The sequence below is a fragment of the Varanus komodoensis genome, unplaced genomic scaffold (genome assembly GCF_004798865.1).
Source record: "Varanus komodoensis strain SLA01 unplaced genomic scaffold, ASM479886v1 scaffold10, whole genome shotgun sequence".
NCBI lineage: Eukaryota > Metazoa > Chordata > Lepidosauria > Squamata > Varanidae > Varanus > Varanus komodoensis.
In genome coordinates, this window is record NW_025335269.1 from 3932511 (window position 1) to 3959966 (window position 27456).

At 42.2% G+C, this 27456-nt stretch overlaps 2 protein-coding genes across 3 annotated transcripts in view; one reads left to right on the forward strand and one right to left on the reverse strand.

Annotated features, from left to right (window-relative positions):
- The window catches only part of INVS (inversin), a 203775-nt gene that overhangs the window by 7871 nt on the left and 168448 nt on the right, over positions 1-27456 (forward strand). The window lies entirely within an intron of this gene.
- ERP44 (endoplasmic reticulum protein 44) overlaps positions 933-27456 on the reverse strand; it is a 54597-nt gene continuing 28073 nt past the window's right edge. For both annotated transcript variants that reach the window (XM_044453143.1, XM_044453151.1), the window contains 8 exons: positions 25806-25990; positions 25064-25179; positions 24170-24227; positions 22646-22762; positions 11609-11720; positions 9694-9835; positions 2331-2433; positions 933-1447 (listed from right to left, as the gene is read on the reverse strand). In XM_044453143.1, the coding sequence (XP_044309078.1) occupies positions 1346-1447; positions 2331-2433; positions 9694-9835; positions 11609-11720; positions 22646-22762; positions 24170-24227; positions 25064-25179; positions 25806-25990 (935 nt within the window). In that variant the 3' untranslated portion in view covers positions 933-1345. The remainder of the gene's footprint in view (positions 1448-2330; positions 2434-9693; positions 9836-11608; positions 11721-22645; positions 22763-24169; positions 24228-25063; positions 25180-25805; positions 25991-27456) is intronic.

The window sequence follows — 27456 nt, forward strand, 5'->3', positions numbered from 1 at the left end:
ACAACAATGGAATGACATTGGAACACCCATGTCTAGAAGATAGTTACTGAAGGCTTTAGAAATTTATCAACTGGATCAGAAGCACAATAAAATGACTTAATTTGCATTCTTAATTTTTCTGAGATGGCAAACATTAATTTCTGGAACAATTGTTTCAACTGTGTAGGCTGGTTAATTATCTATTTAATTCCTGAATAAAAATAAAAATAAAAATAATAATCCATTTAAAAATGATGTGAAAAAGTAGCATCTGTGATTGGTACAAAGAATTTGATGCCCTTTCATAAACAGCTTCAGGGGTAGGCAAGATTTTGCTAGATATTTGGGTTTGCAACTCTCATCAATCCTAGACAACATGGCCAATTATCATAAAGCTAGGAGTTGTCATCCAAAACATCTGGAGGACACCAGATTCCCAAGTCCTGAGTAAGTGACTCTTTTCAGAAAAGACAGGTGAATATTGCTACAAAAAATACTGAAAAATATATTTAGCATTACAGTATGGACCCCATGGGAAGATTATTCGATTCTAGTTCCTTTTACTTTCATAAAGAACTAGATGATATGGAATGCTTAAGAGACTCTGCTTTCATGTTCTTCCAAACAGTTTGGAAATATTTACAGGATTTGGCTGATTTATAGCAACTGTGAAATTATACAGTAATGTTTTATGCATAACATCCTACCTAAAACATTTTATTCCCAAATACAGCTCATAGCAGTAATGAAGCATCTGTACTGGTGATATTTGTTTCTTTTAAAGAAGTAATCTCATAGTTGGTTTTTTTTTTTTTTTCAGTCAGCTTTCACAGTGCTTTCTTGATACCTTATGATACTAGCTATGAAAAAAAGACAGCCGAGTTCCTAAGAATTTTTCTTCTCACGTTTTCAAAAAATGCATGGTCACAATAAATGAGGTGCCACTACAAAAATTCTGTAAAATTGTAATTTATTCTCCTCCCAAGTATCCAGAATATCCCTTCAATAGGAAATTAACAAAATAAAGTTGATGTGGAAGAGGAAGATAAGGCGGTCATACTACCAGATTACACCAACGGAAACCCAGAAGTCCTGTTTAATGGCATAGTGCAAGTTAACAGCATGTTGCTGGCAATGACAACACCTTCATTTTGATTAGAAAAGTTGTACAGCACAATTTGCACCAAAAAGAACTTTGGAAGATGCTGTCCAAAATGGCCCACATATATTTACAAACCCCAGGGAGCAAAGAAAAAAAAGATTATTCAAAATAAAAATACACAGAATTTATGAAAATATAGGTTTCCTATTTCCACCCCACAGGAGTCACTGCTGCTGTTAAAGTCTTGTGAGATGGTTCAAGTTTTCAGAGTTCATCTTTTTCCCGCAATAAGGTATACCTATGTCCACTGGGTGCTAGCTTCTGGAATGAACTCTCAGGTGGGCTGCTTACTATGTCTTGAAGTGGCTGAAAAGAACAAAATCATCTTCTAAATCAAGTTGCCAGCATTCTGTGTAAATGATGTAGAGTGATATGCATGATCAATTACCATGATTAAATTTAAGTTAATGTAGTGGCCAAAACTGAGCTGTGAACAAGGCACCCCCAATTCAAATACACCTCTGCCTTGAACTCAATCAGGAAATGTGCTGTCTACAGTACTTAGCATAATGGGCTACATGATGCTTTTTCAATTGGCATAAAGCAATGCATATGTTAGTACTATTGATACTCTCTCCTGTACTTTGAAATTAGGTCTTTCAGAACAAGCCCTGCTGAATTTGTTCTGAAAGAGAAGTACCAATGTACCCTTTTCTGAACAAAGGTCCACACAGAAAAAATATTTAATTATTGTGATATTTACACTTTTAAATATCATAGGCATTCAAGACAGACCATTTCTAACCAAGGTGAAAACAACCTTGACAATACAACTGTTCAGTCCTGGTGTACGGTATATTACCATGATTACTTCTGGTTTTGGCAGAACTGTGTTTTTAAATACTATTGGGACTGAAGGAAAAGTCATCACATTATCTTAAACAAAGCCAACGTAGAACTCTCAGGTTCATTTGGCCAGGGCAACTTATTTTATACAGTTATGTGGATTTTATATTGTTATTTATGTATTTTAATTTATTTATTTGTAAGCCGCCCCGAGGCTTCAGCGAATGGGGCGGCCTAGAAATTTTCTAAATAAATAAATAATAAATAATGTCTGATGTGGTAAAATTAAAGGTTCCATTATTTTGACATGGTGAAAATTTTCTTCTGAAGTTCTGGTTCCCTGGGACATCACAAGTTTCAGATCTCATATACTGGGGAAATAGTAAAGTGTTTGCGCTCTTACCTGGCCAGGTGCTACATCAGTTGGATCTGGACCATGATGAAATTCCCTGTGCAGTTTCCCAGAATGCAAATCTAGTACAAATTGCTTGAGTTTACCTGGAACACTGAAAGAATACATCCGGTGTCAAAATACAATTAAATTAATTCTGGCATGTAAAGGGTTAGGGGTAAATTACACATAGGTTAAAAACAAAATAAACCAAATGGCAGTAAACCGTTACCATGAAAAAAGCAGGTTGCTTACCTGTAACTGATGTTCTTCGAGTGGCCATCTGTGCAGTCACACATATGGGTACTGCGCCTGCGCAGTGCCTTTGGCCGGAAGATTGATAGCTAACAGTTTTTGGCCGGAAGCTCCGCTCCCCCTCCCCCTTGTGGCCTATAAAGAGCGGAGCGTCTGCCATTTTGTTCAGTCTTTGCGACCGAACGTACGGTATCTTAATGGATTTTTTTTTTTGTTGGTACCGTAAAGGAGATGGTTGGTACTGAAAGTGCCCTCTCTCATCGACATTGAGCTGTCGATGCATCCATTCACTGACACCGAGCGGGGCCGGCGGGCGGGTTGTGTGACTGTACAGATGGCCACTGGAAGAACATCAGTTACAGGTAAGCAACCTGCTTTTCTTCGTCGTGGCCTCTGTGCATCACACATATGGGTAGATTAACAAGCTTACCATCAAAGGAGGAGGGAAGGTGTCCTCATCGAAGGACGGAGGAGAGAACAGCTCTACCGAAGGAGCAGTCCCGTCGAGCCCGAACATCGAGATGGTAATGCTTGGCAAAAGTTCAGGGATTCGCCCAAGTAGCAGCTCTGCAGATGTCATCAATCGGAATCCCGGATGCAAATGCAGAAGATGTAGCGACAGCTCTAGTAGAATGGCCTCGAGGAACTGAAGGCAATTCGAGCTTAACAAACTGATAACACAAGACAATAGTGTGGACTATCCATTTAGAAAGCCTTTGTGGAGTGACTGGGTCGCCCTGATCTCTAGCCGAATATTTAATGAACAGTTTATTAGATCGCCGAATAGACTCCGTTCGCGATCGATAGAAGGCTAAACAACGCCGAACGTCAAGGGAGTGCAAAGATCTTTCCAAGGGATTCGACAGCGATGGAAAAAAGGCAGGCAGTACAATGTCTTGTCCTGTATGGAAAGGTGTAGAGACTTTGGGCAAGAAAGATGGGTTGAGACATAAAACGACCTTTTCTCTGTGGAAGTTTAGATAAGGAGGGTTGACGCGGAGGGCACAAAGTTCACTGGCCCTCCAGGCTGACGTGACAGCTACAAGGAACGCCGTCTTCCACGAAACTAATCGGAGATCCACAGTCGCCAAAGGTTCAAAGGGGGCCTTCATAAGGGCCTGCAGAACTACAGAAAGGCTCCACATGGGCATAACCGGTCTAATCGATGGATTAAGATTATACAGTCCTTTCAAAAATCTCTTGAGGATAGGATGAGAAAATAGGGGTGATCCGTCGACTAAGCCACGGTAGTAGGCTACTGCGGCCGTATACACTTTAATAGAAGACGGCTTCAGTCCAGAGTGATGCAACTCCAGAAGGAACTGAAGAATTTGTTCGATTGGGGAGTGGGGAGAACGAATGAGACTCGGCGAAGGTGGAAAAACGTTTCCATTTAGCCGTATATGACTTCCTTGTGGACGGCTTTAGGGCAGAGTCGATAATATGCTGAATCTCAGGGTGCAAGAGCATTGGGTTTGAATTCGACGGGATCTGTCTCGAACTGGATGGTACGGAGAGACTGTGGCAGTGAGAGGCACCCGCATGGTTGGATTCGAGAATCGGAACCGAAGCAGTTGAAGTAATCGTCGATACCGATGGATTAATAGAAGCTGTCGGATTCGAGGCTCTCGAATCCGTCGTCGGCCCCAATGGAAGGTCAATCATCGAATCCGCCACGCTGTCAGGTTCAATGAGAGCAAGTCCGGGTGACGAAGTGTGCCGTCCATTTAGGTTATAAGATATGGAAGTGCCGGAAGATGAAGAAACTCCCCGCGGGAGATGTCGAGCAGTTTCGCAAACCACGCTTGACGTGGCCACCAAGGGGCAACTAGTATCCCCGATGCACAGTCGCTCACTATCTTTGCTATGACCCACATCAGAAGAGGGATCGGATGGAAAGCATAAAAGTTGATGTTGTCCCAAGGGATCATTATGCGTCGCCTAGGGATGCTTGTCCGATTCCTGCTCTCGAACAGTATGTCTCGCATACCCTGTTCCGTCGAGTAGCGAATAAGTCCACATCGGGGAACCCCCAGCGCCTGAAAAGGTGGTTGCGCGTATGAGGATCCAGTTCTCACTCGTGAGAAGTTAAGATGTGTCTGCTGAGAAGATCCATGTGCACGTTGTCTGTGCCAGCCAGATGAATGGCCATCAGAGTAATGTGTCTCTGAATGCACCAGTCCCAAATTCTCATAGAAAGCCTGGCTAAGGTCGGTGACTTCGTCCCTCCTTGCTTGTTCAGATAAAAAATGGTCGCTATATTGTCCGAAGTTATCTGAACGATCCGATGATGAAGGAGGTCTTCGAAAGAACGAAGGGGCTTTGAAGACTGCCAGCAGCTCTAGGAAGTTGATATGATTCGTGGATTCTAGATGAGTCCACGTTCCCTGGGTAGACAGGCCAGAGCCTATCGCCCCCCATCCTAGGAGAGATGTGTTGGTACCGAGAGTTATCGAAGGAGGTCACGCCCTGAAGGGGACTCCCATCATGAGATTGGTCAGTTTCAGCCACCAGCACAGGGAGTGAAGCACGGAAGATGGGATCCGAATCCGTTTCAACTGTGGGTCTCTTTGTGGATGATACACCTTGTTGAAGAATAGTTGTAGTGGGAGAAGCCGAAGTCTGGCATGTGGAACTACAGCAACTGAGGAGGCCATATGCCCCAGGACCCTCTGGATGGATCTCACCGTAACCGTTCCCTCTCGTTGAATTCGATGGATATGGCGAGCGAGAGTCTGCTGTCTGTCCTGAGGAAGGCTTTCTCCAACGTCGAATCCAAGCGGGCTCCAATGAAGGTGAGCGTCTGTGTCGGAAGAAAAGATTTCTCTGTATTAATATGCAGACCCAGACTATCTAGTAAGGTACGGGTTGTATGGATGGTGTCTAGGAGCCCTTCTCTGGATTGCGAGACCAACAGCCAGTCATCGAGGTACGGGTAAATTTGTATGCCCTGAAGGCGTAGGAAGGCACAGACAGGAGCCATGCATTTGGTAAAAACTCTCGGAGCCGTAGCCAGTCCAAAGGGTAAAACTCTGAACTCATAAAGTTGGTTTGCAACAGCAAGGAAACGCCTGTAAGTTGGATGAATTGAAATATGAAAGTAGGCGTCCTTCAGGTCCAGTGAGGCGAACCAATCCCCTCTCTTTAACAACGGCAAAATGTTTTGAAGGGTGGTCATATGAAACTTTCTTGGTATAATAAACTTATTCAAGTCCCGTAAATCCAAAATCGGACGTAGACCACCGTCCCGCTTGGGGACCGTAAAGTATCTGGAATAGAATCCGTGGAGTCCGTCAGATGGGAATACTTGACGAATCGCTCCTTTAAGGAGAAGTTGATGTATTTCGTCGAGAAGTACCGGCGAACATGAAGTAGACCAGATCGGACTCAATGGAGGAACGATGTCGAATTCTATTCGATAGCCATGTTGAACGATGGATAATACCCACCGGTCAGATGTGATGGACTCCCAAATGGGGAGTCGGCTTCGGAGCCGATCCCCAGATGAGAGGGGGGTGGGTATTAGAGGAGCATGAGGAGTGGTTCGCCAGTCCCGTCAGCGCTGCCTCCGATCGTCGAAATGACGGCGGCCCTGTTGGAAGCGCTGTTGGGGCTGAGGGTGGCGGCGCTGTTGATGCTGTTGTTGCTGGCGGTGTTGCGGCAGCTGTCTCTGCTGGTATGACTGCCTGTAGAATGGCCGATTCCAGGACCACTTACGTCTGCTATGTGACTGGATCTCCGTGACTGGATCTCCAACCTGCGCGCCGTCATTCTTGACTTGTGCAGTTTCTTGAGTTTGTGGTCGGTACGTGAATGGAAGAGCCCGGAACCAGCAAAAGGCATCTCTTCTATTCGCTGCTTGGTTTCCTCTGGGAAATTACAATTCCGAAGCCATGCATGTCTCCGGAGGGAAACGGCACCGACCAAGGCCCAGGAGTCAGTGTCCACGTGGTGATGTGCCGTGGACAACTGCTGCACCGCGACCTGCATGGCTTCTTTGATTAGGACCTTCACAAGGTCACCCTGGTGGTCTGAGAGGGTGGAGGCGATGTTGTGGAGGTGCTGCATAATAAAATATTGATATCGCGCCAATGTCGCCTCGTAGTTGGAAATGCGAAGTCCTAAGCCCGAGGCAACATAGACCCGCCTGGCCAGGGAATCTATTTTCCGGCCCTCCTTATCCTTCGGCGCTGTATGTCCCCTCGCCTCTCTGCCTTGTGAGGATTCGACAACCGCCGAGTTTGGTTTCGGGTGCTTTAGCAGGAAGGGGATGTCTTCTTCCCGGACCCTGTACATAGACTCATATCTCCTGGACGTCGGCTGAGGATGTGAAGGTAGGTCCCAGGCCTGCGTCATCGCCTGCCGCAGGGTAGTTATAAGTTGCAGAGCGATGGAGGTTGATTGCTCCCCGCGGACGACGTCGTAAAACTTGTCCGTCGACGGTCCCGGGCGCTGGGCAGCGTTGATGTCCAGGGACTGGACAAGCCTCGACATCAGCTCCGCGAAGGAGATGTGTGACTCATCGGGTGACGCAGAATCCTGGGATGTCACCATGACGTCCGGGGAGGTTGAGTCTACTTCAGAGTCATCCGAATCAGCACCATAGTAAGGTGGGGCAGAAGATGATGACTCCGCCGGTGAGAAGGAGCGGCTGCTTCCGCTTTGCGGGGATCGAGGTGGCACCCTCCTCGAATCCACAGACCGCGGTTGGTCGCGGGGCGGAAGTGAGGATCGTGCCCTGGGAGCAGGGTAGTACCCCACAGAGAGGGGTCTACCCAAGGTTGGTAGTAGGGATGACGCCAACTCTCCGGGCGTTGCTCTACCAAGCGGCTCCTCCGATTCCCTGGTGGGGACAGGCCAGCTTCTGTCTCCAATGTCACCGCGGGCATCGGTGTCGGTGACCTCACTCTAGGAGGGGAGTCCTGGATTTCCCCATCCGAGATAGACCCCCATAGAGTTGGAAGGGGTGCAGGCGGGAGGTTGACCACACGTCGGGGAGATCCCTGAGGGGTGACCCGCATGGCCTCTTGAAGGATCGGTTCGGGCGGGGTCGGTATCGTAACCGCCACCGGTACTGAGGGTCCCGTCGGCTCTGAGTCCCGATGTCGGGAACGGTCCGTGGACTTAGCCTTCTTTGGAGGCTTAGAGGCCTTCTCCTTTCTGGCCTTCTTATGGCCTGCCGGCTTCTCTTCGGCATGCTTCCGCTTCTCATGTCTCTTTTTTGGTGAGGCAGAGGGGGCCACCAAAGCGGACACACCTTCATCCGAAGGGCGTGAGGGTGGAGCCACAGAAGCGGAGCCAGGTTTTGGGATAGAGACGAGTGGGTCTGATTGCATCAGGGCCCTATCCCAAAGGAGCCTCCGAAGCTGGTTCTCGCGGTTCTTCCTAGCCTGCTTTGAGAAGGCTAGGCAATGAACGCACTTATCCGTCCTATGCCCCTCTCCAAGGCAGAGGAGGCATAGGTCGTGCGGATCAGTAGGTGCCATTTTTGACCCGCAGTCCGCACATTTGCGGAAAGCCGCTCGCTGTGCCATCGCAGAAGAAAGAAGAAAAAGAGAGAACCAAGAATAGCCAAAGCGAAAGTCGAAAGTGGCACAAGGCACAGTGAACGGCGGTCGCAAAGACTGAACAAAATGGTGGACGCTCCGCTCTTTATAGGCCACAAGGGGGAGGGGGAGCGGAGCTTCCTGCCAAAAACCATTAGCTATCAATCTTCCGGCCAAAGGTACTGCACAGGCGCAGTACCCATATGTGTGATGCACAGAGGCCTCGACGAAGAACTGTAGTTACAGCACAAGCCCACACACTAAATAAATGTAAAAGGATTAACTAAAAATGCCCACTACAATAAAAAAGGTTTAAGTGTCCGTGAACAATACAGGAGTACTAATTAATTTTTGTTACAGCTGTGGTCCTGTCATTATCACTTCCCTACCCTTTCCTATCAATCTTTTAACCTCTCCAGGACTCTCACGCTATAATTCTGTTTCTTCATTTGCAATTTTGTGTTTCCTCTTTTTGCACTAATAAAGTACAGGAAGCTTGAGTCAAGGTGAGACTGGAAAAGCTGGATATTCCTCCCTCTTGCCAAAAAGAAAGAGAAATGGCTTTTTTATGCTACTGACTCTACATACTTAGTATTCAAAAAGTTATTACTCCAAGCCTTAAACAAAATGAAAAATCTATTTAGCACTGCTCACATTTTACATGCTGAAGATCTTTTCAGGTCTGTAATATGGGAGTGAGAGCAGGAGTAGGGTATGGGCAAACTACTGTACTAGCTCTTTTTTCTTGTGATCTCCTGAGGACACAGCAAGCATTTTTTCTCTTCATTAATTCCCACAGAGCTAGGCTACCCAATAACTTCATTGTGTGCTCCCTTCAACCCCCTGCTCACCACAATACAGCAGAGAACAGCAGGTGCCAAATGCACAGTTTACAAATACAAATGACTGTCAGGTAGCTGTATTGACAAAAATGCCTTTGAAAGCTTCTCTAGCGCTTGAGTAATTGCACAGACACCAGAGATGAACACCAAAGGGATATCAATTTACATTTCTTCAGAGATCATTTACTGGTTCCCCACACCAAAGCCTGTTCAAATACAGCAGCCAGAGCTCTGTATTTTGGAGCTGTCAGAACTCTGAAGATGAGGGGCTCAACTAGAAGCATGGTAAGGATTAAATTAGTTGAGCTTCTTATCTTTAACAGTTAAAAAATACAGATGTTATCTAAGAATACCTATAATTTAAACTTACAGTACTATCCAAGTAAATGCATAATGAGCAAAAAGGTAGCAAGAGGCTACATAAATGTATGTTACTGGAACACAACATATTTGTTCCATAATATGAACATTTTTGTCTCTTTGGTACCCTGCTTTCTTTCAACTGTTAAAAAAATACTCAGAAGCCAAAAGCAATTGCTTTTCAGGGCCCTGGAACAGAGTGGTTGAGTGGTACTGCCTTTGTGAGTGGAAAGGGCAGGGCAACATAAAAGGTTCCCTACCCATGATTTGGGCACTACTACACAAACAAGTCTTAGCTTCCCTCCTTCCCATATACAACTGTCCCTCCCCTTCTAAGCTGAATAGCCAAGATAAAAGGAAGTGTGTACTTACGCCAAGTCAGCAAAGTCTGAGAAGACATACATGTGTCTGAAACTATCAATAGCAATAACAGGGCAATCTGCCGGAGTCTTCTGAATATGGAGGAGTGGGTGTCTGAACTTGTCACAATCAGCATGTAAAAAGTTTATTGTACCTTGAAATGAAAAAGGGGTTTTGGCTTCATAAAAGGTATTGGTTAACACATTTCATTGTAACACCACAAGTCCAAGTAATGCACTTTTGCAAGACAGGTCTTAATTGCACTTCAGATGTATTCAATTTCCTACACTAGCAATTCACAAACTTTTTGGTCATGGAACCTTTCTGAAGACATTCTTTTTTCATGGAACCCTAATTCTATCCCTGATTTTTATTAAGCATTATGAACCCACAATGTCCTTCCTTCTTGTATCCACTTTTATTGCGTGAGCTCTTTACATAACATAGTAGGTTCGGAAATAAAGAGAACACATTTTAAATATAACAAACGAATAAAGCAATTATACAGTAGTATCCCAAATGAATTCTTTTGATTATTCCCAACATTATGCAATAGAATCCTAGGAACCAAATGACATGATGCATTTCCTTGTTTATTGCTTAGACACCATCTGACATTCAAATAGTTGGCCTCGTATGGTTTCATTTTAAAATCTGTTTTAAATTGATTTTTGAGTTTTTTTGTGGAACCGCACAAGGCTTTTGCAGTACCCTAGGGTTCTGAGGAACACAGTTTGGGAACAGCTGTCCCACACAAGCATCATCTGAAGATTGTGGAAACTCCTGTAGATAGTCCTCATGCAAGGTATTGGTACTGCATATAATCCTATTATTATAATTACACTTTTATACCGCCCCATAGCCTATTTGGGCTCTCTGGGTTGTTCATAGATTTAAAAATATATACAGAAACAACAAAATGGTGATATTTAACAAGCAAAAAACAATAAATACAACAATAAATTAACAATCTGTGGCCAAGTGTCCCTGCCCCAAATGGTGCTGAAATGGCACCAAATAGATGCCAAATGGGCAATGCCCTCTGGTGATGCCCAAAGGGCTGAGCCCTAAAAAGATCCTGTGATGGGAGGCCCCACATCCTCCAGTGGCAGGTGTGGTGCAGGTGCTGCAGGCATGGTGCCACCCTCTCTCCCTTCCCAGCCCTGTCTCTTCTCACCAGGGGGTGTGGGGGAGTTTACAATGTATGGCAGTGGGGGTCAGTGGCAGTGGCCTATATATATGTGCTTGGAAGCCATGGAAAATGGTTTAGAGTGTCTGAAGTGCTATTTTAAGGCAGGTCACTCTTTGATCATGTGTTCAAAACCCCTTGCAGAATTTTTCTGTGGTGGTGACACATAATATATGTGTCCTCTCCCAAAACATTCTCCATCTGGGTATGAAGCGTACTAAATATCCACTCCCTAATTTAGCTTACTGCAATATTTCCCTGTGTTATTGTAGGCTATCAAAATGCTCATTTCAGTTGATTTCCGCACAGCTCTTGTCCTAGCTTTACTGCCACTTTACATTTGATTTTTTTTTAAAGAAGGTGCTTATTTCATTGTTTGCACACATATCTACTTTATCGGCATCCACCAACCCTGCTTTTCAGTAAGTGTACACACTATTCTGCATTCTGAAATGTTGAAGTAGTTTTGCTCCCCATACCCCTATTTAAACTCACTAAACCCCATGGGCTGTTTTATGGATGTGGGTGGCTTGTCAACGATCTTAGTGATCAGTGCTCACTGGGCTTTCATTTAACAAGAAGCACCAGTGTCCCACCGCCACATCCTGAATATGCAAAATGGCTCCCCACCACTGGGACTGGGCAATAGCTCACATGGAAATCCACCCAGGGTGGCTCCTTATGAGACGTTAACTGGGCCACAAACTCAGTTAAATGAAGACGCAAAGCAGCACCTACCCTTTTCACTTATTAACTGCCGTGCAACTTCCTGCTGGAACTTTTCTAAACTCTCTGTATCATCTTTCATGTGAAAGAGTATAAGAAAAGGAAGGCCCTCTTCTGTCAATTCCTAGGTAGAAAGAAAATATAGCCAAAGAGTAATTTCAGTTTTCTATCAGATTATACATGCATATTGATTTTTAGCTGTACATGCATTACATTCTTTTAAGATGGCTTATTAGATCTAAGTCAGAAACTAACTGCTTCATGGTCAGCTAAGTAAAGCTATCTCTTTGCAAGAAAAGAAATTTCCGTCAGTTTATTCTGAGTAGCACAAAAATAATGGTAAAGAGTTGATTCCAAACAACAGACAGATACAAAAGCACTTGGTGTAACATGACTGACTTTTTACACAGATTCATTTACTTTACTTTGGCTATGCCTGGATAATTTTAAACTCCTTGAAAAGGCACACATAGGTCTTGCAGGTATTCACAGAACTACAGAGGCAATAAGAACACAATGGAACACTATTTTTAAAGAACCAAGTTTAAAATAAATTGAAGCAAAGTCTTTACTCAAGGAGACCCTTTCCCTATATCAATCAAAACTCTAATTTCAGACAAATGCTCTAGAAAAAGATTGAATATGTAATCAGCATTCAGTAAGCAGGTCTTTCTCAACCTAGTACTTCCCATATTTTTTAAATTACAAGCACCACCATTCCCATACAATACAACCATTAGCCATGCTGTCTGGGGATGAGTGAGATAATCCAGCATATCCAGAATGTGCTAGCTTGGTGAAGACTACAACAAACCAACTACACTAAGAAAGTCTCTCTCTCTCTCTCGCTCTCTCGGGGGTGTGTGTGTAAACTTTACTCTGTGTGTGTGCACATGCACATGTGAATGCATGTAAATAAAAATACTGCCCAGATAATCCTGTTTGGGACTATCGGGTGTGCTTTTAGAAAGAAAATAATTAATAAATAAATACTTTAATATATAGCTGATAAACTATTAACTATATTCTATTCAAAACTCAAAGCAGTAAGATTCTCAATATTTCTTTCACGTTATTTCAGAAATATCGTGTACAGCCAGTATCTTCCAGAACATTCCCTTCCTACCTAAAGCAGCAGAATGGGGCTGCTAATTACTAAAACCTTAGTCAAAGATCTTTCTTTTTTAGACATATGAAAGAGGAACTTCTTCAACTCAGCTTGTAAATCTATAGCTGACTGGGACTTGTTCAACTTTGGAAAATTCACCTATCCTCAGAAAATTCATCTTCCTTGGGTACAAAATGCTCGAACATTTTCAAGCTATGGTTAAAAAATTTCCCTTTTTTCTGAACATTAACAGGAAACAATAATTTGTAAATAGCATATGAAGTTGCTCTATTTGGCATATTTAAGAAATTCACAAACCAGTTTTTATGTAAATGAAAGAAAGCTCATTATTTTTATTATTCCTTTAATTTCCATACCACCCAGTAATTAAAGCTCTCCAAAACATTTATAAATTGGAATCCTGTGGCACATGCAGAAGATACAGCTGGTGCAGGCTCCCCATCTAGCCCCTCCATCTTCTTCCCCAAGCCCTGCTTCCACTCCTCAGGGAGGCAAAAGCTCATATTTCTAGTTGACAACTAATGGAAAATAATAGCTTTTTCCATCATAGCATAATTGGCAGGGTGCCTTCAACTTCCCCACCTAGCATGCTATATCTTTTTTCACTGTGGGATAAAGATCTGGACCCTTCCAGTCCTCTGCAGATCTCTGCCAGACAGCTATGACAGGGATTTGATATGACCTTGATCAGCTGGTGAAGGTCAACTTGTGTGTGCATCTATCTCAATGATGTGTTTATGTGATCATACATTTGCATGTGTCTGTGCAGATATGTGATACATTGGGTGGCCACACAAACTTCAGGTTCTGACCACTCCAATTGCTGGCATAAGGCCACTGGGAGGTTTTCTGAGTCAAAATTTAGTCCTTAGGTTAAAAATGGTTCCCCAACCCTGATTCCCCTTCATGGATCACAGCCTTGCCATGGCGAAGTGGCTTCTGTAGCTCAATGAAGCTATGAGCTATGCTGTGCAGGGCCACCCAAGACAGAAAGGTCATAGCAGAGAACTGACAAAACGTGATCCACTGGAGAAGGAAATGGCAACCCACTCCAGTATCTTTGCCATGAAAACCCCATGGACAGTACCAAAAGGAAAAAAAGATATGATGCCGGAAGATGAGCCCCTCAGGTCAGAAGGTGTCCAATATGCTACTGGGGAAGAGTGGAGGGCTAGTACTAGTAGCACCAGAAAGAATGAAGCGACTGGGTCAAAGCTGAAAGGACACTCAGTTGAAGATGTACCTGGTGGTGAAAGGAGAGTCCGTTGCTGTAAAGATCTATACTCCATCCATAGGAACCTGGAATGTAAGATCCATGAATCAAGGCAAGCTGGATGTGGTCAAACAAGAGATGACAAGACTGAACATCAACATCTTAGGAATCAGTGAACTAAAATGGACAGTAATGGGTGAATTTAATTCAGATGACCATCAGGTATACTACTGAGGGCAAGAATCCCTCAGAAGAAATGGAGTAGTCTTCATAGGCAATAAAAAGAGTACGAAAAGTAGTACTGGGATACAATCTTCAAAATGACAGAATGATCCCAGTTCGAATCCAAAGCAAACCATTCAACATCACAGTAGTCCAAGTCTACGCCCCAAGTCTAAGCCACTGGTGCTGAAGAGGCTGAAGTTGACCCGTTCTATGAAGGCCTACAATATCTTCTAGAATTAACACCGAAAAAAATGATGTCCTTATCATCATGGGTGATTGGAATGCTAAAGTAGGAAGCCAAAAGATAACCGGAATATCAGGCAAATTTGTCCTTGGGAGTACAAAATGAAGCAGGGCACAGGATGATAGAATTTTGTCAAGAGAATACGATGGTCATAGCAAACAATCCTTTCCAACAACCCAAGAGATGACTCTACACACGGACATCATCAGACAGTCAACACAGAAATCAGATTGACTATGTGCTCTGCAGCCAAAGGTGGAGAAGCTCTATACAGTCAGTAAAAACAAGACCAGGAGCTGATTGTGGCTCAGATCATGAGCTTCTTGTTGCAAAATTTAGGCTTAAATTGAAGAAAGTGGGGAAAAGCACTAGGCCACTCAGGTATGACCTAAATCATATTCCTGATGAATATACAGTAGAGGTGACAAATAGATTTAAGGAATTAGATCTGATAGACAGAGTGCCTGAAGAACTATGGACGGAAGTTTGCAAGATTGTACAAGAGGTAGCAACTAAAACCATCCCAAAGAAAAAGAAATGCAAAAAGCAAAATGGCTGTCTGAGGAAGCTTTACAAATAGCTAAGGAAAGAAGGGCAAGGGAGAAAGAGAAAGATACACCCAATTGAATGAAGAATTCCAGAGAATAGCGAGAAAAGAAAGCCTTCTTAAATGAACAGTGTAAAGAAACAAAAAAAAAAAAAAAAAAAATAGAATAGGGAAGACCAGAGATCTCTTCAAGAAAAATGGAGATATGAAGGGAACGTTTCATGCAAAGATGGGCATGATAAAGGACCAAACTGGCAGGGACCTAACAGAGGCAGAAGAGATTAAAAAGAGGTGGCAAGATTACACAGAAGAACTATACAAGAAAGAGCTTAACGTCCCTGATAACCACAATGGGGTGGGGTCACTGACCTCGAGCCAGACATCCTGGAATGTGAAGTGAAATGGGCATTAGGAAGTCTGAGCAACAACAAAGCTAGTGGAGTGACAGTATTCCAGCTGAGCTATTCAAAATCTTAAAAGACGATGCGGTAAAAGTGCTACACTCAATATGCCAGCAAATTTGGAAAACTCAACAGTGGCCACAGGATTGGAAAAGGTCAGTTTACATTCTGATCCCAAAGAAGGGCAATGCCAAAGAATGTTCAAACTACTGCACCATTGCACTCATTTCACATACTAGCAAAGTTATGCTCAGAATCCTGCAAGCTAGGCTCCAGCAGTATGTGGACCGAGAACTACCAGAAGTATAGGCACAGTTTCAAAGAGGCAAATTGTGGCAAGTTCTTAAAGAGATGGGAGTACCAGACCATCTTATGTGTCTCTTGAGAAACCTATATGCAGGTCAAGAAGCAACAGTGAGAACTGGACACAGAACCACTGATTGGTTCAATATTGAGAAAGAAGTTCAGTAAGGCTGCAGCCAAGAAATTAAAAGAAGCTATGGCTTACTCCTTGGGAGGAAAGCTATCCTAAAAAGCAGAGACATCACCTTGCCAACAAAAGTGCGTATAGTCAAGGCTATGGTTTTCCCAGTTGCAGTGTATGGCTGTGAAAGTTGGACAATAAGGAAGGCTGAGCGCCATAGAATTGAGGCCTTTGAATTGTGGTGTTAGAGAAGAATCCTGAGGGTCCCTTGGACCACAAGGAGATCAAACCATGCAGTCTTAGAGATCAACCCTGACTGCTCTTTAGAAGGCCAGATACTGAAGATCTGAAGATACTGAAGACTCAAATACTTTGGCCACCTAATGAGAAGGAAGGACTCACTGAAGACCCTAATGCTGGGAACAACTGACAGCAAAAGAAGAAGGGGACGGCAGAGAATGAGGTGGCTAGATGGAGTCACTGAGGCAGTCGGTGTTAGCTTAAGTGGACTCCAGAGAAGGCCTGGAGAAATAATGTCCATAGGGTTGCGATGGGTCGGACGCTACTTCGCGACTCGCAAGAACAACCCTGAATTAGGCAGAAACAGTCTCAGCCGCATATGCTAATTTAAATATGTTCTATAGTCTATGTGCATGTCTTTCAAGGACTCCGTCTCCTAAGGGCATTGCTGTATGTGAAAAAGGGATGTATGAACAGGGGAGAGGAAGATATTTTATTTCAGAACACTCAAGCACAAAGAGTTAATGCAGGAAGCAGCCAGTAGCAAAGCACATGTAGGCAAAAACCCAGCCAATCCAAGGGGATCAGATGCTAGAGATCATCATGGTCCCTGCACCTTTATTTCATGGGCAGTATGGTAGGTCTGATGGTCTCCCACAGATTCCAGCCTCCTAAGTGTGCTGCCCCATAACTCCACCTCTGACTAATATAAATCCCAAAGTTGTTTAAATTTGTGAACATTGTTTAAAACTGGTTTAGATATATGTGTTTCTTTGTGTGTTGTCTGTTGTTGTTTATAAGTATATGCTTCATATCATGTATTTTAAAGTTTTTAATCTTGGTAAACCTCTCAGACAGCTTTGGCAATTGGACAGTATAAAAGTATAGTAACTGAACATATGATCACAGTAGTACAGTGTACAAGTAACATTAAGCCATAGAATTCTATGCACAAGAAAGGAGCTTGCACAAAGCACCACTCACACACATGGGTCACTCCTTTCCTCCTCTCATACACAAGGAGGAATAATACAAAATTCAGTGCTGCTTCAGCAGATTACTGGTTTGTCATTAAATGCAATTCAGGACTTCTGGTTTAAATAAACTCTAGTTTAATAAAGCAAGCCAGTTAAGAACAAACTAGAGTTTCTTGCTCACTAGTTTAGCAAATGAATAGTTTCTTTTAAACCATGATTCATTGTTCTTGATTCATAGTTCAAACATAATCCAGGAATCTGCTAAAGTAAAACTCAGTTCTGATATATTCCTCCCCCCTCCTCATTTATTTCACCCTCCACTGAGGGTGGCATACACAAATCCGAGGCTTTGCATTATCTCCTTTCTATTTGTGCATGTAACACTAAGTCATGGTTTAACATTGGCATTTGTACACTATGGCTGAGTGTTACATGAAAACTAATGACAGCATATTTGGATACAGAGTTAAATGTGACATTGAAAATATCTAGGTGCTGGTATACATACATTTCTATATATGAATTTCACTCTAATGTGGTTGTCTGACACATATCTTCATATTATGCTATATGTTCTGATTAAATAAACTGTTTTCTTAGAATGCATTTCACTTATTCCAAAGGGGAGAATAATTCATAGAGTGTGCCCCCCCACACCCCCAGGGTGGTTCTTTTTTTCTTCAGAAAAACTCGATTTCCCAATTTTTCCATTTTTTTTCCTGGTTGTTTTCTCTAGAAGCAAGCTTTCCACTGCAATAACATTAACACTATATAACACTAAATACAGCAACAAGAATTATGTATGTATACAACAGTAACTTGGTTTTCGCTTAAGGAGGTGGGCAGAGAAAGATATATACACATTTAAGATTTTCATGTTGGAGGTCAACAACCGGCAGTTGTGAATCCAAATCAAGGCCATAGCAGCTGCCAGTTCAAGCACCTCCTAATTTCTTTTGCTTATGAAAAATAAAGATTTCTGATTGTGGCAGGAGGCTGTGGGGATAAATTAGTAAGCAGAAGGGTCTGCTCATCTTACCTCCCTGCCATGAACAATCCCACTCTCTCCATACAAGTAGTTTAATGACACTAATGGTCAAAAATAGAAAACTGCTTTTAGAGAGAGGTTATCCCTTCAGCAGTAAAATTTGTATGTATTTTAAGTATGCCAGATTTAATTTCTGGCATTTCCAGTAAGAGAACTCACTCGAAACGTACAAAAAAAAATCCAAGACCTGTCAAACAAAGTTCATCTATCTGCTCCGATCTGGTATCCTCCAGATTTTTTGGACCACAACTCCCAGAGTTCCTGGTTTTCTGTTATGCTGGTTTGGACTGATGGGACTTGAAACCCAATACATGTGAAAGGCTCCAGGTTGGAGGAAAGCTGATCTAGACAGTAATAGGCTAGGCTGACCAGTAGTTTGACATGGTATAATTCAGATGCAGAAACATGAAAACCTCTATTTCTAGACTTGAATTCAAACTAATGGTCAAAATACTTTTTTTGCCATTCTAAACCACGGATTGAAAAATTCAAATGTTTTAAATGAATCAGGTTATAAACCATAAACACAGCAAAAATGTAAAATCTTCAAAGCAGACAGAAATATCAAACTTCTGGAAGTGCTAGAGTTATATGGACAAGGGAAGCTCGAAGCCTGCAAAACAAATGTTGCTAGGACAAATGCACATTTGGAATGACCCCAGATTGAAAGAGTTTGGTTAAGTAAACAGAAGCAGAGTGTAGTAAGAGCAGTTACAGAACTTTACACACACTTATAATGATAAGTGGTGGTTTCTAAGGCTCAAGAGCTTGACTGTACTGTGGGAAAAGTACACTGAATGCATCATGAAGCTCTAAAAAGGCTAAATACCTGGCATCTTTCACGTAGCAAAATGCAAATGAATAAAAAAAACTGTTTTAATGCTGTTGATGGAAGGTTTCAAAGAATATGTAGTTTTGTTTCTCTTGTGCAAATTAATTTTGTATACTTACATACTCAACGAAAACTGCTGAGAGCCTCTTGTGATAGTATTTTTGAAAGGACTCATTTGCTTTCTAGGATTTTTATATTGCAACAACCTCAATTACAGCTATCAACATAAGGAACTCAATTATCTGTGTTTCTTTTGATGAAGCACAATACAAAGCACAGTAAAACATTGGCAATGGGAAACTAAGGAGCAGATGAAATTCAACAGAGATGATTGGAGGGTATGACCTGGTGGGGATCACAGAAACTTGGTGGGATGAAAGGCAAGACTGGAATGTAAACACAGAGGGGTATCACCTTTTTAGAAAGGACAGGAAGGGAAAGAGGGGTGGGGGCAGAGCTTTATATGTCAGGGGAGGGATAGGATGCAGTGAGATAGAATGCAGCACAGAAGTGGACTTGGTAGAGGCAGCCTGGGTGAAACTTAGGGGTTTTGACAGGGAAAGAGACCTGACAGTGGGGGTATGCTATCACCCTCCAGGTCAACTTGAGACCCTGGATGATGTCATGACAGGCCAGATTCTGATAACTCACAGTAATTATGGGAGATTTCAATCTCCCCAATGTTAGTTGGGAGACTCACTCAGCGGTGACAGCCAGATCACCTTGCTTCCTAGAAGCTATAGAGGGAGGGTTTTTCACACAGAGGGTCCAAGAGGCGACGGGGGGGGGGGAACATCCTTGACATGGTCTTGACCAAAAGGGAGGAGCTGATAGATGAAGTACAGATTAGGAGAGCTCTGGATGTGAGTGATCACTCCATCCTTTGCTTTGATCAGGGGAACGGGGAAGTGCAGCAGGTCGAGCACTAGAAGCTGGGACTTCAAGAGGGCCAACTTTGGCCAATTGAAGGCCTGACTGGGAAAGTCTCCTTGGATAGGTTACTGGAGTTGAGGAAGGGTAGATGCCACTCAAAAGGGAAGATTGGAAGGCGCAAGCTTTGACGATACCTCTAGTTAGTAGTAGAGTGGGGAGGCGAAGGAGAGCACCACCATGAATGCGAAAGGAGGTGGTTAGAGGGATTAGACGCAAGAGGAACCTCCACAGGAAATGGGTACTGAGGCAAATAGACAAAAAGGTATACCGGGAGAAGGAGGCCCATTGCAGAAGGATTCTTCACAAGGCTAAGGCTGATTACGAGCTGAGACTTGCCAAGAATATCAAGAGCAACAAAAAGGGCTTCTTTCAGCAGGAAAATAGCAAGAAGAAGGGGAGACAAGTAGTGGGACCACTAAATAAGGAGGAAGGAGATCCAGTGACTGATTTGAGGGAACAGGCACAGATGCTAAATGACTATGTTGCCACGATGTTCTCCCCAAAGCAGGATGGGGGATATCCGCATAGGAGATTAGATGAGGCTGGGGACTTAGGGGCACAGATTAGAGTCACCCCCCTAGAAGTTGAGGGACTCCTCGGGGCATTGAACATTGCAAAGGTGCCAGGCCCTGACGGGTTACACCCAAGAGTACTTAGAAAGTTGGCAGGGGTTCTCTCACGTCAGCTGGCCTCCATTTTTGAGGCCTCATGGAGAACGGGTGAAGTTCCAGAGGACTGGAGGGTGGCATCAGTGGTCCCAATTTTCAAAAAGGGTAACAGAAGGGACATTGGGAATTACAGACCAGTTAGCCTTATGTCCATTGTAGGAAAAACAATGGAAAGGCTCGTAATAGCAAGAAATCTAGTGATGCTAGATAGGGAAGGGAGGCTGGCAGTCACACAACATGGCTTCCACAAAAACAGGTCCTGCCAGACAAACCTTGTGGAATTCTATGACAAGGTTTCAAGATGGCTAGATGGAGGGGATGCAGTGGATGTGGTTTACCTGGATTTCAGCAAGGCCTTTGACAAAGTGCCCCATGATATCCTGGTTGAGAAACTAAGGAGTTTTGGGATAGACCAAAGCACTGTCTGGTGGATTAGGGCATGTTTGACTGACCGGAAGCAGAGGGTAACCATTAGTGGGGAAACATTTGGATGGTGGCCAGTGACAAGCAGAGTCCCCCAGGGCTCTGTTCTGGGGTCAATCCTGTTTAATCTTTTCATCAATGACATGGAAGAAGGGGTGATCAGTCTGCTGATCAAATTTGCACACGATACTGAAACTGGGGCAGTGGCCACAACTGAGGAGCAGGTACTTCAGATCCAAAAGGATCTGGACAGTCTATAGAAGTGGGCAAGAGACAACAGGATGGCATTCAATGTGGATAAGTAAAAGGTCTTGCACTTGGGGCATAGGAATGGGTGTCATAAGTACAGGTTAGGTGATAAGTGGCTGGAGAGCAGCACTTGTGAAAGGGACCTCGGGGTGTTGGTTGACTGCAGGCTAAACATGAGTCAGCAGTGTGATGTGGTGGTTAAGAGGGTGAATGCCACCCTTGGTTGCATAGCCAGAAGTGTGGCTTCTAGATCGAGAGAGGTATTACTACCACTCTATACGATTCTGGTGCGCCCGCAACTGGAGTATTATGCTCAGTTTTGGGCCCCTCATTACAGTAAGGATATAGCCAGGTTAGAGGCAGTGCAGCGCAGGGCCACCTAGTTGGTGGCCGGTTTGCAGGGGATGCCGTATGAGGCGAGACTGAGGGAACTGGTTCTCTTCAGCCTGGAGAAGAGGAGACTCAGAGGGGATCTGTCGGTGACATACAGGTATGTGAGGGGATGTCACACGGAGATGGATGGAGACCTGTTCTCTCCTGCAGAGGAAGGCAGGACACGCTCCAATGGAGCAATGCTCAGGGAACCAAGGTTCCATTTAGATGCCAGGAAGCACTTCCTGACAGTTTGGACCCCAAGGGTGTGGAATGGGCTTCCCTGGGAGCTGGTTGAGGCCCCATCGGTGAGGATGTTCAAAGACAGACTGGATAGGCACATGGTGGGCATATCGTGAGCAGAGCCAGCTGAAAACAGGGGTCAAACTAGATGGCCCGGGAGGCCCCTTCAGACTTGCTCTGTTTCTATGTTTGCAAAGTGCTATAAAGCAGTTAAATGATGGCAAAGAAACAGGAGAGAGATCTCCAAGGTACTTTGAAGCCACATTCCTGTGCGCAAACTTAGAAGTAAATGTAATTGAACCCAACAGGAATGTGTACATAGAACTTACTGGATCAGGGCCCTCACCCATTCATTACATACAGAAATGCTAAAGCAAAGATTACAATATAAATGTTTTGAGCAGCCTGCTCTTTACCTACCTACCGGGTAAGAGGAGGAAAATACTACTTGTACTCAATGTCTATCCCCTAGCATTTACTAGTTTATGATCTGTGGAAGGAAACATTTCCTGCTATAAACACTGATAACTTTATTTCCTCTTCCTCAAGACATGGATATCCTTTTACCAGTTGATCACATGTCTACTCATTCATTACTGCTGCAACCACAGAAAATGGCAAATGTTGCATTGCTTGAACCATATACTCCTATAGTAGGGGTATATAATGTATTTTATTAAAATACATATCACTACACTGTCAAAACAATCTACAATCTATTGAAAGAACATAAGCAGAGACTTTTGAAATTCACAGCTAAAAATTTACAAAGGAAATGAGGTATCTCTGAAAGCTGGCTTTGAGTAATTCAAGCATATTTGCATTTATAACAGTTTATAACTTAAATATATAGAGAGATTGAAGACTCAGGCACTCCTTACCTCTCCATTCTCAAATGTAATTTCACGAACAAGAGGAACACATTTATCTTGAGTCCATGCATAAGCCAAGTCGAAATTGGTCATAGATCCCAAGTAAACCATATCTGGAGCATTTTCCTATTAAAATAGGGATTCCAAATTATTTGTAAGTAAATACACAAGAGAATGTGTATCACTGAAGTGTGACTGAGAGCCAGGATGTATGTTAGTCCTACAACAAGGATGTCACAGAACCCAACACCTTCTCTCAATAGCTCTCCATTCATGCCTTAACAGGTAGGTTGCAAGATTCCCCTATCCTGCTAACAATAGCCAGTAGCACCGAGAAGTGACCATGGAAACACAGTATAAAGCTGACACATCATAGAGCAGTAACATGTAGACTGTATAAGCTGGACAGGAGAGAGCTCATCACTGGCTGCTAACACGGGCTGTGTTAAAATGAAATCTGAGGCATGGATACTGTGAGTTTTGACTTTTTAAAAAGGTACATTTTTTGACTTACCTGGATAATCGATATGACAATTGCAAAGTAAATTCAATGTTAATTCTTTGTATTTTCCAGCTTTTCCCAAAGAAATACACATTTTATTAAGACACATAATCTCTCCGCCTATTTCGTCCCTAGGGATGTGCAAGGCTGCTATTTATGTGCATACTACTTGCTATTACTTCCAAGTTTCAAATCCAAAAGTAGTGTAACAACTATAATGTTAGTGGACCTTTTCAGAATATTAAATGGCCAATTTTGCAACATTTGCAACATTTCATGAGTTTTTACAACTGTTATGAAAACTATAAAATCAAGAGCAGTGCAAAACTATAATACACCCAAAGAATCTCATTTTATAGCAATATGAAGGTTTTGCAAACACCAAAATACGTAATATCCCACCAATTCATCCAATCTTATTTTGTTTCTCAGTAATTCCAGAATTAATGCATAATCCAAATTGTTATATGAATTTTTTTTTAAGTTTTAACACCACAGTGCCCAAGTATCCTCCCTCACCAAGCAAATGGCTTCTTTTAGCTGCACAGGGAAGGGAACAGTCACTGTCACCCTGTAACCTCCTGCAGATCCTTAAATTCTCTAGTAGACTTTAGGAGCTGTAAGGACTGCATGGGAAGCAGAGGGAAAAGCACAATGCAAGAGTAAATGTTTGCTTCTGAAATACTGTATTTCACCCCAGATTCTATGCTGGTTACACATTATTAGGGAGAAAACATACTTTGGTGGTGGAGCAAAAGTTTTGCATAAATAAAGTCCCAGTTTCAATCTCCAGGATCCCTAGGATCTCTGGGGGAAGAGAAAAATTGCAACACAGAAAAATTGCTTTGAGGTTGCAGCACAGGACTGAGCGGTTAATTTCCCCCAACCCACTATGAGGGCTATACTCCTTTGCTCACTCCAATACTCATATCCAATAGAATTATGAATACATCTCAACTATAAAACTAAAATCTGGGGCTACCTAAAGGCTGTGTCAAATAGAAGGGATAGGAAAGAAAAAAGTAACTCACCCCTGGTGGCTTGTAGATTATGTTGTCTCCACTAAAACGTTCTGGTTTGGAAACTGACCTAAGAAGACAGTGACCATTTGTTTTGCTAGTTAGTTCAACAACACACTTACAAAAGCAGAAGAATTGTAGCTGGGGTAGCAGGAGATTATTATACCCACTGTTTGAATCTTTCCAATCTCCACCTAGAACTATTATATGGTTATTTTTCTATGGCAGAGTGAATGAACATGTGTGAGGAAATTACAAATAAAGGGCAAAGGAGACCTCTGAGATGCCCTGTGTGGTGCCTATGGGCAGCAATGTACCAGCAAACACCTCCCTTTGGGTCATCAAGGTTTCCTGCTTGACCAATTTCTACTTTATCCCTTAAGTTTTTTTTAATTACACCTTTTTAAACTGCAAAGGAAAACAGAACCTTCCAGCCCCTTTATTTGAATTTAAAGGAGTGGCTTAGTGTTTTGGCACTCAGACCCCACCTACCCATTGGGAAACTTACTTTTCCTTTAGCCTCACCAGCCTTCTGGACAAATGAGCACTTTGTGATAGGCCATGACACTGCCCCCCACTCCGCATGGCAGCTATTTTTATATATAGACAAACTGCCCCATGACAGTGATTTTCTGAGAGCACCCATGACATACTGATTGAAAAGGGTTGGGGACCTGTCCAGATCATTTCAGGGCTGCAAAGGTAGCTCAATCTCCCCCACCACAAAAAACCCCTCAGATTCTGGAGACCAAGGTCCCAAATGGTAGGTTTTCTGATGGAAGGGTACTAGAGAGAAATACAGTCGAAATCATATATTCATAAATGTGGGCTCCCTGTATCACTGCCAGCTAATACAACAGCGTATGGCTATCCTTGTCAATTCTTGTATTTAAAAAAATATCTTACCCAAATGCAGCAATAAAGACACAGTCATCGTGCAAAATATTTGCTACTTTTTCAAAGGTTCTGTAATTATCAGAGTCTTTTTGTTCAAAGTATCCAATAATATTTCTTCTACTACGCTGTAATACACAAAACATACATAAGGGATTTTAAGTCATCCATCAGAAAAACTAATCAGACATTTATCCTACAAGTCTTTGCAAGAGGTGAAGGACAATGCCATTTTTTGATCACATATCAGAGAGGCAGCAAGGGTTACAAAAACATTCTGGATGTTATACAATTTCAATGAATATTAAGAACCTCTTCACGGGGTCAAACGTGTTATCAGTTACTGATACTAGTGTCATTAATATTTTTAATGCAATCAATCATCCCTGGGCAGATTTGACACAAACAGTTAAATGACTAAAATGCAAAGCAAACAGGTAAAAACCAAACAGAATAGAACTATTTAAAAGGATAAAATAGAATGAAAAAAAACAACAGCACAGGCATAAAGATATATTTAAATAGCCAGGCATATTTAAATCTAGGACTCTAAAATGGCAGCTCTAAAATTACCATACTACATTTGGTGACTTTATCAAGAAAGCCATAAAATTGAAGTCAGTAACTCTAAATACGAAGCATTTATGTAACTACTTATACTAAATATGAAAACATATAGAACTTTACAAGTTGCAAATATGCATTCCCCAAATTACTTTGATTCAATACAACACAATCACAGATAGAGACTCACATCAAGAGAGTTAATTTCTTCCAAGCTGAGTACTTCTTGAATAGGATTACTTTTCTGTTGTCGGATATAATCTGCTATTGCTGTCACTGATCTCTGACCCCGATACTCTCTCTTCATCATCATTCCATTCCTGAACAATTTTAAGGTTGGGTATTTGCTTATCCTGTACCTTTGAGCTATGTCAGCTGAAAAGCAATTAAATAATATTTGAAAATATGTAAATTCAAATGTCTATAGCTAGCAATACTTTTACATACACATTTGGCATTGCACTAATAATTCTACCTCACCACCTTTAGGAAAGATTACACCCAAAGAAATTAAAGTTTGTGGTTTTAACCCCATGCATTTTGAGAATGTGGCTCTGTCAGAATCTCAATTACTTTTTTCTATGCAGTAGGTTTACTGCTAGAGTCATTTCAGACCTCAGATATGAGTTTGCATATAGTATAAATGATTCTTAATAAAATGTCATGCTTTTAACATGTAGTAAGTATAATATACATGCCTCAATTCCAGGTAAAAGTGTGCTTTTTCCAAGCAGAGGAAAGTTAAGTTTTACCAAGTACAACAATGCACCCTTCTAAATATCCAGTAAGACCACTGTGTACTTCAGGTCAGAAGTGGGTGCATGTGTGTGCACACAGAGTGGAAGATAATGTTCAGCAGCGAGAGCATCTCACTGCTCCTCAGCAAATGGGAGTCTTCTAAGTCATAACTTTTTTTAAACTCTTGCTCTCATTCAACAGGCTCATGCTATTGCTTGGACTTAACTGCAGTAATTTAACACTTCGGGTAACATGTCAAATTAACTCAATTATCTAATCAATTCTTAATTTCAATTATCTTAATTTTCCTTTACACCATCATTTAAACAATGTTGTATATATGGTTGTTCTTAGAAAATACCTCAGGTGATTATACCATTATCTATCCCAGAGAGGGATGAATCAAAAGTTTTATCAAAGCTTAACAAAGGGATAAAATGATATTCACACTGCAAATTAAGCCAGTTTAATAACAAATTAAAAAAGATCTTAGAACAAACTATTATTTCATTTCTATACTGCCCAATAGCCAAAGCTCTCTGAGCAGTTTACAATTCCTAAAACAAGACCACAATACAATAAAACCATAAAATTAGTTCAAAGCATAAAATTTAAATCTTAAATAATATACTCCTAAAATATTTAATACAGAATAAACTCATGAAAAAACCTGAACTAAGTGTTTAAATGGAAACCTTTTTATTTGCCCACCATTTTAAGAACTAGGAATTTTAATCTGGTTTTTAACTTTCCAAAGTCTTATTTTTGTTTTTGATCTTGATTTTGTTTTTGACTTAGTTTTCATTTGTGATATGTTACTGTTGGTTTTATGTATATTCTTAATATTGTTAATTGTTGTTTTGATTATGGATTGCTTGTTTTGATTTCTGTAAGCCATCCTGAGATGCTCTGCGTAAAGGACGGGATATAAATATTTTAAATAAATAAATAAATAAATAAATCTTTAAATGCCTTGGAATAGAGCATAGTTTTAACAGATGCAGAAACGTTTACACAGTTGACACCAGGCAGGGCTCAGGGAGGAGATCATTCCATCATTTAGGGGACACTGACAGAGTACCCTAGGATATCCTTGGGGCCAA